This window comes from Didymella exigua (genome assembly GCF_010094145.1).
Source record: "Didymella exigua CBS 183.55 unplaced genomic scaffold M421scaffold_6, whole genome shotgun sequence".
NCBI classification, from domain to species: Eukaryota; Fungi; Ascomycota; class Dothideomycetes; order Pleosporales; family Didymellaceae; genus Didymella; species Didymella exigua.
In genome coordinates this window covers 419,770-433,131 of record NW_022984780.1, presented here as the reverse complement: position 1 = coordinate 433,131, position 13,362 = coordinate 419,770, and the positions used below count along the sequence as shown (strand labels likewise).

The 13,362-nt window shown below is 50.7% G+C and overlaps 7 protein-coding genes across 7 annotated transcripts; 5 read left to right on the top strand and 2 right to left on the bottom strand.

The window, feature by feature from the left end:
- Nucleotides 1–321: 321 nt before the first annotated feature.
- M421DRAFT_2718 (iron reductase domain protein) lies at nucleotides 322–1,569 on the top strand (the record flags this gene model as incomplete). The annotated part of the gene is made up of 2 exons (XM_033588811.1): nucleotides 322–367; nucleotides 416–1,569. 2 exons carry the CDS (start codon nucleotides 322–324, stop codon nucleotides 1,567–1,569), a joined length of 1,200 nt encoding a protein of 399 aa, XP_033451450.1.
- Nucleotides 1,570–1,967: 398 nt separating this feature from the next.
- On the top strand, nucleotides 1,968–2,693 carry M421DRAFT_2717 (uncharacterized protein; the record flags this gene model as incomplete). The annotated part of the gene is made up of 1 exon (XM_033588806.1): nucleotides 1,968–2,693. The coding sequence occupies one exon, from the start codon at nucleotides 1,968–1,970 to the stop codon at nucleotides 2,691–2,693; it is 726 nt and encodes a 241-aa protein (XP_033451449.1).
- Nucleotides 2,694–2,844: 151 nt separating this feature from the next.
- M421DRAFT_341919 (uncharacterized protein) lies at nucleotides 2,845–3,403 on the top strand. Its single transcript, XM_033589479.1, has one exon. The coding sequence runs from the start codon at nucleotides 2,996–2,998 to the stop codon at nucleotides 3,296–3,298; it is 303 nt and encodes a 100-aa protein (XP_033451448.1). The 5' UTR covers nucleotides 2,845–2,995; the 3' UTR covers nucleotides 3,299–3,403.
- Nucleotides 3,404–4,596, top strand: M421DRAFT_341973 (uncharacterized protein). Its single transcript, XM_033589480.1, has 3 exons — nucleotides 3,404–3,890; nucleotides 3,994–4,217; nucleotides 4,267–4,596. The coding sequence occupies exons 1-2, from the start codon at nucleotides 3,508–3,510 to the stop codon at nucleotides 4,151–4,153; spliced, it is 543 nt and encodes a 180-aa protein (XP_033451447.1). The 5' UTR covers nucleotides 3,404–3,507; the 3' UTR covers nucleotides 4,154–4,217; nucleotides 4,267–4,596.
- Nucleotides 4,597–5,864: 1,268 nt separating this feature from the next.
- Nucleotides 5,865–7,190, bottom strand: M421DRAFT_417858 (calcium-dependent phosphotriesterase). Its single transcript, XM_033591603.1, has 2 exons — nucleotides 6,297–7,190; nucleotides 5,865–6,243 (listed from the first exon to the last, which is right to left on the bottom strand). The coding sequence occupies exons 1-2, from the start codon at nucleotides 7,013–7,015 to the stop codon at nucleotides 5,937–5,939; spliced, it is 1,026 nt and encodes a 341-aa protein (XP_033451446.1). The 5' UTR covers nucleotides 7,016–7,190; the 3' UTR covers nucleotides 5,865–5,936.
- Nucleotides 7,191–7,590: 400 nt separating this feature from the next.
- Nucleotides 7,591–9,739, top strand: M421DRAFT_417857 (general substrate transporter). The gene is made up of 4 exons (XM_033591602.1): nucleotides 7,591–8,112; nucleotides 8,162–8,824; nucleotides 8,874–9,268; nucleotides 9,321–9,739. The coding sequence occupies exons 1-4, from the start codon at nucleotides 7,932–7,934 to the stop codon at nucleotides 9,555–9,557; spliced, it is 1,476 nt and encodes a 491-aa protein (XP_033451445.1). The 5' UTR covers nucleotides 7,591–7,931; the 3' UTR covers nucleotides 9,558–9,739.
- A 2,135-nt stretch (nucleotides 9,740–11,874) lies between these two features.
- Nucleotides 11,875–13,078, bottom strand: M421DRAFT_341903 (uncharacterized protein). Its single transcript, XM_033589478.1, has 2 exons — nucleotides 12,627–13,078; nucleotides 11,875–12,574 (listed from the first exon to the last, which is right to left on the bottom strand). The coding sequence occupies exons 1-2, from the start codon at nucleotides 12,946–12,948 to the stop codon at nucleotides 12,078–12,080; spliced, it is 819 nt and encodes a 272-aa protein (XP_033451444.1). The 5' UTR covers nucleotides 12,949–13,078; the 3' UTR covers nucleotides 11,875–12,077.
- Nucleotides 13,079–13,362: the final 284 nt, after the last annotated feature.

The window sequence follows — 13,362 nt, the reverse complement described above, 5'->3', positions numbered from 1 at the left end:
AGACCACGATAGAGGTTGTCGTTGATTGTGGATGAGGAATGGACTGATCTGCTGTTCGGTGATGGTTAGATCCGGCGTAGACCAAGCAATCAAGGATACCGGTACAGCCGATGATCGATGCTCAGCCCCGGCATGGTTGGTGTTGATAATGTAAAGCGCCTCGTTATTTGCGCCGAGTGTAAGTCCGTTTCGGTATTATAAGTTCCCTAATTCCTCAGCAGGCAGCGGATTAAGAACCTTCCTTCAGACTCGTGATTACCTCCTGGGTATTCTAAAATTTCCTATCGGCACGCACTGCCGTTCTAAACAGGTTCACACGACATGCGCTATCAGGCTACGATAACGTTGCTTGCAAGCTTGAGCCTTGGTATGTAACAGTCCGCCTGCTGACTATATCCAAGACTGACAGCCTCAGGTGCTCTTGCGCAGACACAGATTGGGCAGACATGTGTGAGTAGCGATGTCTGCTACAAGCTGAACATCCCTGAAGCAACAGCCCAGAGCGGCAGCGGCGATATCTACCTGTCTCTCAGCGCGCCGACAACATATACTTGGGTCGGCCTTGGAATTGGATCGAGCATGACAAATTCAGACATGTTCATTATGTACACCGATGGCAATGGGAACGTCACGCTTTCGCCTCGCTACTCGTCAGGAGAATCTCAACCACAATACGACGGGGATCTTGACGTCGAGCTACTCAGCGGGTCCGGCGTCGCGAACAGTGTCATGACAGCAAACTTCCGATGCGGTAAGTGCGCGCGGAGTGGGAGCACTTCCTTTTCATCTTCGAGCGGGCAATGGGTCCACGGACGAAAAAGCGGTGCTGCTCTGGACAGTACGGACGTCAAAGCCAGGATCTCACAGCACGACGCTGCGGATAGCTTCACATGGTCCTATTCCAATGCAGTCGGAGGCTCGAGTACAAATCCTTTCATGGCTACTGACACAGTCGTCTCTGGCACTACACCTGTGAGCTCTGGCAGCGACGACACATCTATGCGCAGCAACATCATACTCGTCCACGGCATCTTCGCGTCACTCGCCTTCATCGTCTTCTTCCCCATTGGCGCCATTATCATACGCCTGGGCAAGTTTAACAACAACGTCATGATACACGTTTCTACCCAAATCTTCTCATGGTTGCTCTTCATTGCTGCATCTGGACTCGGCCTATACTACGGCATCACTGGCGACGAAATGAACGAGGCGCACCCCATCATCGGCATCGTTTTGATCGCGATGATGTTTATCCAACCTATTGCTGGCTGGCTCCATCACCGAAAGTTCTTGCGCACTGGTCAGCGTAGCGCGATATCTTATGGACACATATGGACTGGTCGCACTGCGATTATCCTCGGCATGATCAATGGTGGACTTGGTCTGGAGCTAGCTGGTACTGAAACCAGGTATGTAATCGCATACAGCGTAGTTGCCGGAGTTATCGGCCTTGCGTACTTGGTAGCGATCGTGTACGGGGAGATTGCCAGGAGCCGCCGCACAAGTGTCGCTGGTAGCCAGCACGAGAAGATCCACCCATCCCCAGAGCGGTCTCCTGTCAGCGCGTAGGCACTGAACTACGATTGTCACAGCAACCAGGGGTACTTTCATATGTAACTGTAGTCTTCGTTCTAATCTATGGAGTTGAAACGCAGATTATGGATAATCGGCACGTTGGAGCATCTCGTGACTGAGCCTTATCTGCAGGATTGGTGCTGCAGCCGACGGGGGTCGTGACTTACTGATTGGTCCAGAATAGGTATTGGCATGCGCGACTCCGCCACCACGATCGGAGGACTCGGCTCCAATAGCCCTCTCAGATGTCTGACAAAAGAGGCTGAGCTATTTTCATGATGATTGCCTTAGCCCACTTCGCTGTTGCGAACATAACTCTCCAATATACAACGTACTGCAATCCTTGACTTTTGAGGCGCTGCTGCCTCTCATACCGCGATCGGCGTGACATCATGATCTTCGGCGGCCTGGAGGTAATTGCCGGCGGCTATTTCGCCCATAAATACTACAAGAACAAAAACGAGAAGAAAAGACTAGAAGATGAGGCTCAACATCGGAGAAACAACACGTTTCCCAGCAATGGACTGTCTACTTATCCGTTAAAACCGCAATTCCAGCACCAAGAGCAACGCCTACAACATCGGCCACAGCAGACAACTCCACCACAGAAGTATGCGTGTCATGCACCAACACCACCTCGACCACAATGTCAGGGTCGGCCTCGTCCACAGCAGGTGAGACCGAAACCAAGTCACACTCAGTCGTTTACGATACAGCGTCGACCTGTACCGCAGCGCAAGCCTGATATCATCGTCCAGCCCAGTCTGCAACGAGCTGATTCCATGGCCACGTTGTCACGCATGCCTATCGCCAACGGTTACCGACCATCGAATCAGGCTGGCCAGAATTCACCGCCACGATACCAAACGAGCGGTCTCTCGCCCATCCAGCAATCACCTTATGGCAATGCTGCTTTTTCGATTTCTTCACCAGCCTTCGGCGCAACACCTACGTCACCGCCTGTTAGCTATGTCACGGCACCTGAGGGAGGAAGGCATACAACCGAAGACAACTGGGAGACCTACGAGCATCAAGCTCATCGGTACTCGGCGTATGCGCCAACGGAAGCATCAACGCAGTTGGGCGAGCAGGAACCTCCGCCCCCATATGCGCCATGATTAATGATGGAGAGCACAACGTCAGGATAGCTTGGACATAGGCGCTTAAACATCTGAAGATCATTTCTCTTTCAATTCTTTGGGGCAGGTTTTGCTTATACTATATTGCAGTTGTAATAGTCCTTAGGGTAACAGAAGAGCGGATTAAATACTTATTTTTAGAACGGTCCCTGCACGGCCGTACGTAAGTACATTTTGATGAAGTGAAGACAAGCCCGTCTTACGTAACCAAGGCTCAGGGTCTCCGAGAATTACACCTGCGATATAATTTCCTGTCCACATTACCAGAACCACCATACATCATGCCACAGCCAAATCGATTCCAGTTACCTATCGAACTATGGTGTGCAGTTCTCTCTCGCATTGACGACCTCACCCTCTGGACCAGTTGTCGCCGAGTTTCGAGGACATTCAGGGCCGAAGCTGAGCGCGAATTTGCAACAGCCATTGCAGCATCTACGCATGGTTTGGAAAGCATCTGGGAAAAGGCCATCTTTCGCCTTGCCGGCCCACTACACGCTCTTTGCAGAAACCACGGGTCTTCAGTCAATCGATGCTCACTGTGCCACGTTTGGGCTAAACATGAGTCACAATGTGACTCATGACAAATGCGACCCCAGACGCTAGCCTCGACCCTGATATAGAGTACAAAGGCAGATATGGTTTGGCTCACAGGCTTCTCTCGAACAGCGATCGCAATGTTGGCGCTCGGCTGGGTCGCAGAGCAGGCGTCGCTCAAATCTGCAGCCTTGGATCATACATCGTTGACGCTCCACTAAACAAACTCGATCTCGAATTTGACGGCATTTAGATCATGTTCGATTGGAGGCTTTTCTTAGACAACCTCCTCGGCATATATGGCATAGTCGACAACAAGCCCGGTTGGAAGGATACACAGATCTGGAGGTGGAAGTTATCGAACAACATCTCCTGCGCAAGTACGGAGGCAGATCAGTCGTGCGTACATTCCAGTGCAACGAGTGGGCATGGTCGTACGGCGCAGCACCGACCCGCAACTGCTTACAAGATGTGTACGCATAGCGCCTGGTGCGCTTTCACAAGAAGAACAGCCTTTTCTTCGAACCAAACCTTGACCGCACAGACTTTCACCTCGACGAAGAATCTTGGAGACAGCTTGAGGCGTACATCGACGCTATCATTGATGCGAGGAACAAATATCTATAGGGTGACTTCATGGTAAGACGCGGCATTGTCCCCGTCGAACAAGACTTGCCTTGAACGACTCAGGGTGTGTGAGTAGTTCCGGAACATGGTGAATGAGACTCATTGAATGATACAGTCTACCGCTCTGCGCTACCGCTTTTCGTTTCGCAAATGCAAGTGTGTCACATAGTGCTACACTTGTTTCTTTGCTTTTCGCCACAACAAGATTATTCATCTCATGCTTGCGGCACTTTCGCTGTTATCGAGCCCTCGGCGCAATCACTCCATGTGAATGAGATACTCAGACGCAACGAACGTCACAGCAATTGCCGCTTTTGACAAGGCTCGAGTCAGGTTTATGTACAGTATGTTCTCTCACGGAGTTCTCGTTTTTTTACTGATAATCCAGACACTTTCGGTCGACCACGACGCTACGACGACGAACTCGCGATACCGTCATACCTTGATCGCACTACCGTCCGCGGCCTAGCTATCGAGGCGTACGGAGATATGACATAAGTATTCGCGCTCGACCGCCCACACTAAAATCATATTTTGGGAATGCAAGTTACCTCTATCGTTTGCGCTACGGAAGCGTAATTTCAAACTTTTCTTGGTCAACCGCACTGTTGCTTCTCACTTGTCTGGGCAGCTCAATCATTCTGCTTACCTGTCTCACACAGAAGCAGATACCACTGCGCTCTCACACTCAACTTGTCGCATTTTACACAAACTCTTCGTGGTGCACTTCGTCTCATCTCATCCTGCTTAGTTCGAAACCTTTCTTCAATAGTGAAAGACAGACTTTCCTCACCATCAGAGCATTACATCATACACGGCACCTTCAGGCGCTCACTTTGGTTCTCTAGTTGGTTTGGCTCACCGGCATCTTCTGTATATGACCGCAGGGACATCGACTGCTCGGCGGCCCTGGTTGCTCAAAAGACCTGTACAAGCCTCAACTCCCAACCGAAACGAGGGCTCTTGTGAGTCTTGTCTCTCTTTAAGTAAACAGATTTTCTGTGTGAATCGTTCGGAGCTGGATTGAAAACTCAATACAGGTGAATGAAGCAGGTTTGCCCATGAGTTTTCTACGTTAAGATACAGAGGCTATATCCCAGTGATTTCCACGTTTACTCTCTTAAAAGGGACTCAAAATCTAAGGTCACATGCCGCAGGAGCTTCTTCCGAGAACGTACGCCGTATATCCGATATCGGGCACTTGTAACGGGTTTCCAGAAGCCATAGAGGAAAGGCATGCAGTTCTCTTGTTTCAGAAAAGTGAAGGTGCCAGATCATCATCTATAAATGAAACTAAGAGACTTCAGGATCAACCAGTCTCTTGTAACAGCTTTGACTGACACTCTCACTTTCAGCGTCCATGGAGGTTTCAATGATCACCTCGAGTAAACATCAGGTAGGTGTATTGAGTACTCACTGCTCCCGGGTATCAGTGTATGTGGCCCCTTCTAGTTATGTCGATCCTGCTTGCGTATGATTCCCGTCTGTCCAGAAGAACAATCTTTCTCAGATATTTCTGTTGTCGATGCCTTCTTGCGACACGCCTTAAGCGCCGCCACAAGTCCGCAGCGCGATTTGAGTTTAGCCATCTCTTGCCAATTTTTGCAAGCAGTATAGACGCACCTTCACGATGGGGCTACTCAGGCCTTTTGCATGACTCTAGGGCGTGCATAAGACCACCGAGTGGTAACCAACATCTAGAACATTTCTTGGAACAATGAAAGACTGCATTCCAGCCAGTGTGTTCCTGATTAACACTAAGCACTGTGTGTGCCCGCCTCCTATCGAATCAAGGCTGGTCAGTCCTTCTCGGTCAAGTCCTATACAGGTGCTGACGGGTATCCCTTGCCGCACAAGCGTGCGATTGATGATCATGTCGACAGCTTCCGGAAGAGTCAACACGAGTACCTCTTCGGTAGCTCTATCGAGATATGACACGCAGACACTCTTGGATGAACCATTGACAACTTTCAGGGTGAGGTATTTAGCCTGGAAATTCAGCCGGCAATCTACCTCAACTTCAGTAGTATTACCACTCATTTGCACAAAGAATCGATGTTAAAGACCCAAGAGAGCGCCCTTATGCTCACTCGAAATCTGTGCACGCCACAGGCTGGTCTCGTTGAGCAAGAACAGCTGCCCATTTGTACCGAAGCAGAAGTTGGCAACACCACCATCGACCAGAATCTTTACCAACAGAACTCCTCCTGGTGACCAAATATTGACTCCATCACCGCACCCACTATACACATTGCCATGTACATCGCACTTGATACCGTCTGGGATGCCAACGTCGGCCATGGCGAAAAGCCGTCTGTTGACGAGGAACGGCTGCCCTGAGTAAGTCTTTACATCAAATGCATATCTGTTGTTGTCAGCGCAAATATTCTACATTATTCAATTATTAAATCAACTCACATGTGTGATGCTCTTGTCGCATCCGTGGTTCCATCACCGTGAATCCAATCTGTGTCCGTGATGTAGCACGTCTCTTCATCAGGACTAAAGCAGATCCCATTCGGTCTTCCGAACCCATCTGCGACGGCCCTTATACTTTTACTCTTCGGGTCGAAGCGGTAGACCTGATTCGGTAGCTGAGGTGGTGGACGTATGCCCTGCTCTGACCCATAGATAGGATCTGTGAACCAGATACTTCCGTCACTGTGAATGACGACATCATTTGGGGAATTGAACGGCCGGTCGTAATAAGACGTAATAAGCAGCTCAGATGAGTACGATGTGGATGAGGTGTGGTCCAGGGGGAGCGGCATATATGCTAGGCCACCAGGCGTTGTGAGCGTTCCTTGCGCGCAGAAGAGGATGCCATCTTTGTAGTTGACGCCGCCATTGGCCAATGGAACATTGTCTGTGCTGATTTCGGTACACGTGATCTCTGTGCTGTCGATGGACGACGGGAGGGTGATGCGACTGATGTGGATGTGCGTTTGGTTGGTCTCTGGGTGCGGGTATTGGTTGCTTGTTATGAAAAGACTGTTCGATTCTGGAATGAAGACACCGGCTTCATGAGCCCATGGGCGATCATTGTCCTCGTGAAGCAGCTCAAGTTTTGGATTGTCGCCTAGAATCGTGTGTGCGACCTCATCATAGACTTTGAATGCTGAGTGGTAGTCGGGCATATTGGCGGGGTGATGTAGCAAGCTGGATGTTGGCCTCGATCGATGTCCGATGTACAATTTGTAATGCGTCTTGACGTTCCCGAAGGTGTGTCCTGCTCATAAGCCGACCGAACGCGGCTTCAGCTTCGGTGTATGAGTATCCTTGGAGCGGACCGACCCCAGTCGCCGAAGGAAAATACCGAATCAGTGATGGTGCGATTCGTATGTATATGCACTACACAAGTGCGAGAAGGGCCGTCGCAGTTCGGAGGCTACTCCGCATCAGTCCAGTCCGGCCATGTTACGAAAGAACGGCCGACGGCATAGCTGAGTATTCAATGCCTGCGTTATTACCTATCTTTCTTGCGCGTAGTGCAATAAGCTGCCCTCTTGGTACGCAGTAAAACTGATCATACGCATATACAGAGTCTAACATTATAGATGTTGCGTTGAGCTGTTCTTTGATTGTGCTGCTGTAGGGCTTAGCCCATCTTCTCGGTTGTATCGTCGGCCTTTCTCATGTGTAAAATACGCATGGCGCCTTACTAGGTAGCCACGATCTGCCTCTGTCTTCGGTGACACTTGTCTGGATGTCACTCAAATTAGCCGCAAATCCATAATGTGCACGTGCAACTGAGATTATACGGTAGGTTTCTCGAAAAGTCGGCAATCAAGCGTGCCGCAAGTGGCGTCAAGCGCATCGCTTCACATAACGGCGAAGCCCGCGGTCTATGCATGGACGTTGACCCAGCCATGGGCGCCCAGCTTTCGACTCCGGGGTAGGGGAGGCTCCATCTCCACCTGGTCACAAATCTGGGGTACGACAGCTCCTTGTATATAAGATCCTGGACGCCACCCCACTGTCACAACCTCCAGACAAACGAGACATCCTCAGCCTGACTCGATCCTTCACCTCCATCCTCGGCCAGCCACCACAATGCCTGAACTACAGGGCAGGTCCCTTTTGCTGACGGTCAGCTTGTTGACTTCGCTGGGTTTCATGCTTATCGGATATGACAACGGTCTTATGGGTGGACTTGTCAATGCTCCTGCATTCCAGGACACCTTCGACAACCCGTCAGCGAACATGATCGGCACAATCGTTGCGATCTTCGAAAGTGCGTGGTCAAGACTAGTTGACGATATCAGGTGCTAACCCCTCTCTAGTCGGCTGCTTCATCGGGGCCATGGCCACTGCATTTGTAGGTGAGAAGCTGGGTCGTCGCAAGAGCGTCGGTATCGGTGCTATCATCAGCATTATTGGTGCCATCCTCCAAGCAACTGCTTTCACTCGCGCACACCTCATTGTTGGTCGTGTCGTATCTGGAGTTGGCCTTGGTTTCATCAACTCGACAGTGCCGGTCATGCAGGCTGAATTCAGTCCAAAGGCGAGCCGTGGTATTTACGTCTGCGCGCAGCTTTCGACTCTCAACTTCGGTATCCTCATCGTTTACTGGATTGACTACGCCTTCGTCAGCCACACAGCCAGCTACGCGTGGAGAATTCCGACAATCCTGCAGTGCATCGTCCTCTTCGCCATTTTAGGTCTACTGTTTGTGATCCCAGAGACTCCACGTTGGCTTGCTGCACATGATCGTCCGGAGGAGTGTCTTGCGGTGCTGGCACGCATCAAGGGGACCGACGACTTGAGCGACCCTGAAGTAAGACGCCTGCACGCCGTCATCACTGAGACGGTCGCGTTTGAGAACTCCCGCCAGGCAGGATGGAAGGACATTGTTCGAAGCGACCCCATCAAGTCCAGGAGACGTTTCCTCATTGCTTGTGGTATCCAGATCTTCCAGCAGCTCGGAGGCATCAACGCTATTATCTGTAAGTACACATCGTCCATGTCGCGCCCACATGTACTGACTTCCGTAAGACTACTCTGGCACTCTGTTTCAGAAGAGCATCGGTTTCGACACCCATATGGCTGCGCTTATGAGTGGCTTCCTCCAGACCTGGTTCTTCGTCGCCTCGTTCATCCCCTGGTTCTTGATCGACCGCGTTGGTCGCCGACCTTTATTGCTATCCATGATCAGTGTCATGGCCGCTGTCATGGCAGTTCAGGCTGCACTCATCTACCAGGTTCAATTCGACACATCGGTGGCAAAGAGCGCCGGTATCGCCGCGGCTGCCATGCTCTTCATTTTCCAAGGCGCCTTCACCATCGGATTCCAGGCCACAGTCTGGGTATACCCCTCTGAGATCCTGCCTATGCGTCTGCGACAGCGCGGTTCGGCTATCTCTACCGCCGCCAACTGGATCTGTAACTACGTGAGTACTCTTCAGCAGCCATTCCTTGAGACTGTCGCTAACACCTGAATAGATCATCGTCCAGATCACACCACCTGCTATTAACAACATTGGCTGGCGCACATACATCATCTTTGCTGTCCTCAATGCAACTTGGGTTCCCATCATCTACCTCTTCTTCCCTGAGACCAAGGGCCTCGAGCTCGAAGACGTTGACAAGCTCTTCTCAGGTGAAGAGACTCTTGCCGATCTCAGGCGCGAGAAAGGCATGGAAGAGGAGGAGCGGTTCGAGAATATCGCAAAGTCGTGATTGATCAATCGGCATCAATGCGATGCAATGACGGGTCTCCTCGGTGGCTGATGCATCGCGTCACCCGCGCTGTCTTCCAATTGTGAGCTTTTCTGGCGTTAGCTAGTTGGAAGTACAATGAACCGCCCTCTGTTGATCTTCCTAGAATTCTTTTCCGTGAGCAATGAATATTTGACACATCCCTGAACCACATGTACCATCATCTTTGACACTGCCAATGAGGGGGCACACACGACGAATTCATGACTGGCAGTAAGCACGAAAGACCGGGGACGACATCGCCGACGATAATTACATGGCCAGTAGCAACTGCCGAAGAGAAGTTCACGGCGTCCGAGGCTTCACAATAAGGTTCTCCGCAATATTTAATGCTTGCTCTCATCATCGACGAGGCGCGCGGAGGATCCACTCCGAAACCTTAATCCCTTTCTAGCAACGTTAGCACTTGGATCATAGCCTTTTGAGGCTCTTACTGTAGTTTGTGTCTTCACTGCCGAAAAGTGGATGATGCGAAGGAGCCAGCGTGTATAACTGGAAGTAGTACGGAAATATACGGTTACGGTGTACAGCAGAAGGCAACAGTAAGTAACAGTAATTAAAACAAGCTATGGCTGTAGCTACAGGTAGCTGTAGTACAGTGGTAGTGTGGCAAAATTCAGTATGAATTATGAAAGTATAGCTTCTACAATGTTTTAACATGCACCAAAAATACTGTAGTACTTATGCAAATTATGCAACCTACTACAAAACTGCTTATAGATTATACAGCGATGTAGTTTTAGGATGCTACAGTTGCTTATGATTGCCGTAGGTTATGGTAATTGACCTTCACCGCAACTATGTCCCTCCTGTTGGACACGCTGGAAGGTGCTTCATATGTCGACAGGCGGAGGTATCAGCGGGCAATCGCTGATATACACGCCTTGAACTGGAAGCAAGAAGAAATTGTGCTCTGCGAAGCACTCGGTCTCGCCAAAGCTGACTGGTGTGAAGTTGCGGTCGAACAAGGAAAACGTTGTGTGATGCGAAGGTCCAGGTTTCGATCAGGGCACGGTACCAACTGGGGTTAGTAAGACTAGGCTGTTTAATATCCTCGCGTCTCCCGAATCTCCGATAGGGCTGCATACAAAGACGGTCATCGGAATCTATCTTGGAACAAGAGGCGGCTCAAAGTAGAACTGTTGTGTAGTCACCCTGGTACCAAGTCTCTCAGCAGCCATCAAGTCGGTTATAAATAACCTCGTGGAAGGATTACCAGTGAAAATGACACTTGAAATGACATCCTTGACCTCCTCTCAAATTCAAGTCAGTGTACCTGGTCAGGGCCTCGGAAAAGCTAAAAAGAATCTGCAGCAAGGCTACCTTCTGCTCGTCTTCGTATCCAGTGCAACTCGCGAAGCTATCGCCAAGACTGCTGTGTAGAGATTCCCCAACGCGCTCTAAGAGCCGACATCTCAGAGGCTTAGTGCTACTCAGGTGTACGCATACTGTACTTCCCGACGTACCCGTTCAGGGTGTCATCGGCATGTCAAAGCACTTGGACATGCCAAGGCCCTAACAATGACAAAACTCAATGTCAAGTACGAAAACTCGAGGAAAGACGACGCTGGCTTGCTTGAATTGAAGATGTTGACTTCCGCAAATAAAAGCTTTCCGGTCATCTGCTTGCTCGCAAGAAAATGCTGGAAAACCAGGACTAGGTATATGGCGGGAGGATGGCGGATTACTGGACCAGGGCATGGTCTAGCTTGCGTCAGTTATGCCATTTAGCTTAGGCTAGAGTTCGGCGCTCACTATATTCCTTCAGAAGCTTCGCATCCGAATGACCAGATCGCGTTGCCTTGTGTCGTCGTCTATTGTCTCACCGCAATCTGATGCGGTGAGCAAGAAGGCACTGCGCCTGTGGTTTTTCTTATATCCTGTGTTATCTTTAGCATCCTCTGCCTTAATCTTCTTCAGCTACTCTTCTAGTGTCATCAGCTCGCTCTGCATATACAGGATGTTTCGTGCATTTAGTGCACCGAAGCGCCGGAACATGGCTATTTCGGGCTGCATGGCCAATGTTCCTACTGAAGTTCTCTGCGGTGGCGCGTTTTATGTATGCCCGCGACCCGGGGATCACCTTCATGAGGGCTTTTACCAATACTCTCATTGTCAGGACAACTGCAAAAGCAAAGGGCGGCAAGATTGTTGGGAAGGCGATGCTAGTGACAACGGCACCGGCATCTCGGATCTGGTCTATCATTCAGCACCGAACGAGCTTAGCAAACAACATCGTCACTACACCATCAAAGTATCTTAAAAGTTCTCTGTATTGCTACTCTGAGGCACACAATTGACATCGAAGGATTTGAGAAGGACACGACAGACATCGTACTGATATGAGCCTCCACGGGGCCCTCACCTCTTTCCAATCACGCACGACACGTTCTCTGAGAATTTCGAACAGCATACTGTAGGACTTGAGCCTTAGTGGGTATTACAACATAGACACTCCGAATCTACCCCGTATCCACCCCTCTAGAAAATCTCCTGGTCATCATACGCCCGCACCTTCTCCAAATGCGACTTGACCTGCGAATAGTCGCGGCACACATGCTTGCTATCCCAGCCATCACTCCCGCCATTGTGGTCCGGGAAGGTAGTTTCCAATCCTTCGAGCGCCAAGTCCGCGCTGCACATGATCGCCTGCCTCATGTAATCAAAGCAGTGGATCATATGCCAGTGGTGATCTTCAGGCAGCTCGATGTTGGACTTAAGGCCGGAGTACACTTCGACTACGGCGTACAGACAGTGCAATTGGTGCGTCATGCTGGTCGTGAAGACAGTCTTATTGTGGTCCCAGACGATGGGGTGAGGCAGGTCGTGGTACGCTTCCGGATGCTTGATGTGCTGGAAGCCCATGCCGACGGGAATCAGCTCGTTCCAAGCGGCGAGCGTTTCGGGCTTGAAGAAGTCGGATGTGTTGTAGGGCGCGAATGTTTGGTTGATCGCGAAGGTCGTGACTTTGGTCGGAACTAACCGGATATCAGCGTGTGAAGAAGAGTGTTGGGGTGCGGGAGAATATACTGTGAGGACCCCAGCCGGTCATGTCGCCACCGACTTCCTTCTCGCTTGTTGTGGCTGCCCGTGTCCATTTTGAGTCCATCAAGAGGCCTTGTTCGCGGGCTAGCAGCCCGACGATGACGACTTGGAGTGCTATCACGATGAACCATCGTAGTGCTGAGAGACAAGGCGGGCATAGTATGTCTCGCCGTATTCTAGACGGCATTGCGTAGTCGTTTGCTGCCCATGCTTTCTCGCCACCGACGAGAGATTCAACTTCGGTTGATGAGTCGTCATCGTGGTGGTCCTGCGGCTGGACGTCTGTGTATTGGTGTTTGCGAGGCATGATGTGTGATTAAGAGACGACGCCAGGTCGAAGGGATCGTATGTTCAGAAGAGAAAGTGAGCGCAGCCGGAGAGTCAAAGGCAGCAGGGTGCCGACGAGGGTAAGTATCCAGATCATGCAGGTTGGCCCACCTGGTTGCGTTGCGACCAGACATGTTTGACATCGACTGCCGCTCAGGTGTCTACAGAGCGGCCTTGGAGAGACGAACAGTCTTTTCGGTATAGGATAAATGTTCTGAGACAATCTTGGAAGCACCACAGATGTCGTCTAGCCGACAAGCGTTAGCTCGTTGCGATGAAACACCTTGTGAACCGCCAAGCGTGAGAGGCTACATCTGCCTCCCGCACAAACGAGCATGGTGCGAAACCCAAGCTGAACTCGTTGGACACCTGCGAGTGTGTCTCGTTGTTCTGT

Coding starts and splice junctions, on each gene's coding strand:
- M421DRAFT_341919 (XM_033589479.1), top strand. CDS start 2,996: ATGCCACAGCCAAATCGATTCCAGTTACCTATCGAACTATGGTGTGCA.
- M421DRAFT_417857 (XM_033591602.1), top strand. CDS start 7,932: ATGCCTGAACTACAGGGCAGGTCCCTTTTGCTGACGGTCAGCTTGTTG. Junction 8,113..8,161: donor AATCGTTGCGATCTTCGAAA/GTGCGTGGTCAA, acceptor ACCCCTCTCTAG/TCGGCTGCTTCATCGGGGCC. Junction 9,269..9,320: donor CCAACTGGATCTGTAACTAC/GTGAGTACTCTT, acceptor ACACCTGAATAG/ATCATCGTCCAGATCACACC.
- M421DRAFT_341903 (XM_033589478.1), bottom strand. CDS start 12,948: ATGCCTCGCAAACACCAATACACAGACGTCCAGCCGCAGGACCACCAC. Junction 12,575..12,626: donor GACCGGCTGGGGTCCTCACA/GTATATTCTCCC, acceptor ATATCCGGTTAG/TTCCGACCAAAGTCACGACC.
- M421DRAFT_341973 (XM_033589480.1), top strand. CDS start 3,508: ATGTTCGATTGGAGGCTTTTCTTAGACAACCTCCTCGGCATATATGGC. Junction 3,891..3,993: donor ATCTATAGGGTGACTTCATG/GTAAGACGCGGC, acceptor TGAATGATACAG/TCTACCGCTCTGCGCTACCG.
- M421DRAFT_417858 (XM_033591603.1), bottom strand. CDS start 7,015: ATGCCCGACTACCACTCAGCATTCAAAGTCTATGATGAGGTCGCACAC. Junction 6,244..6,296: donor GCGACAAGAGCATCACACAT/GTGAGTTGATTT, acceptor TGACAACAACAG/ATATGCATTTGATGTAAAGA.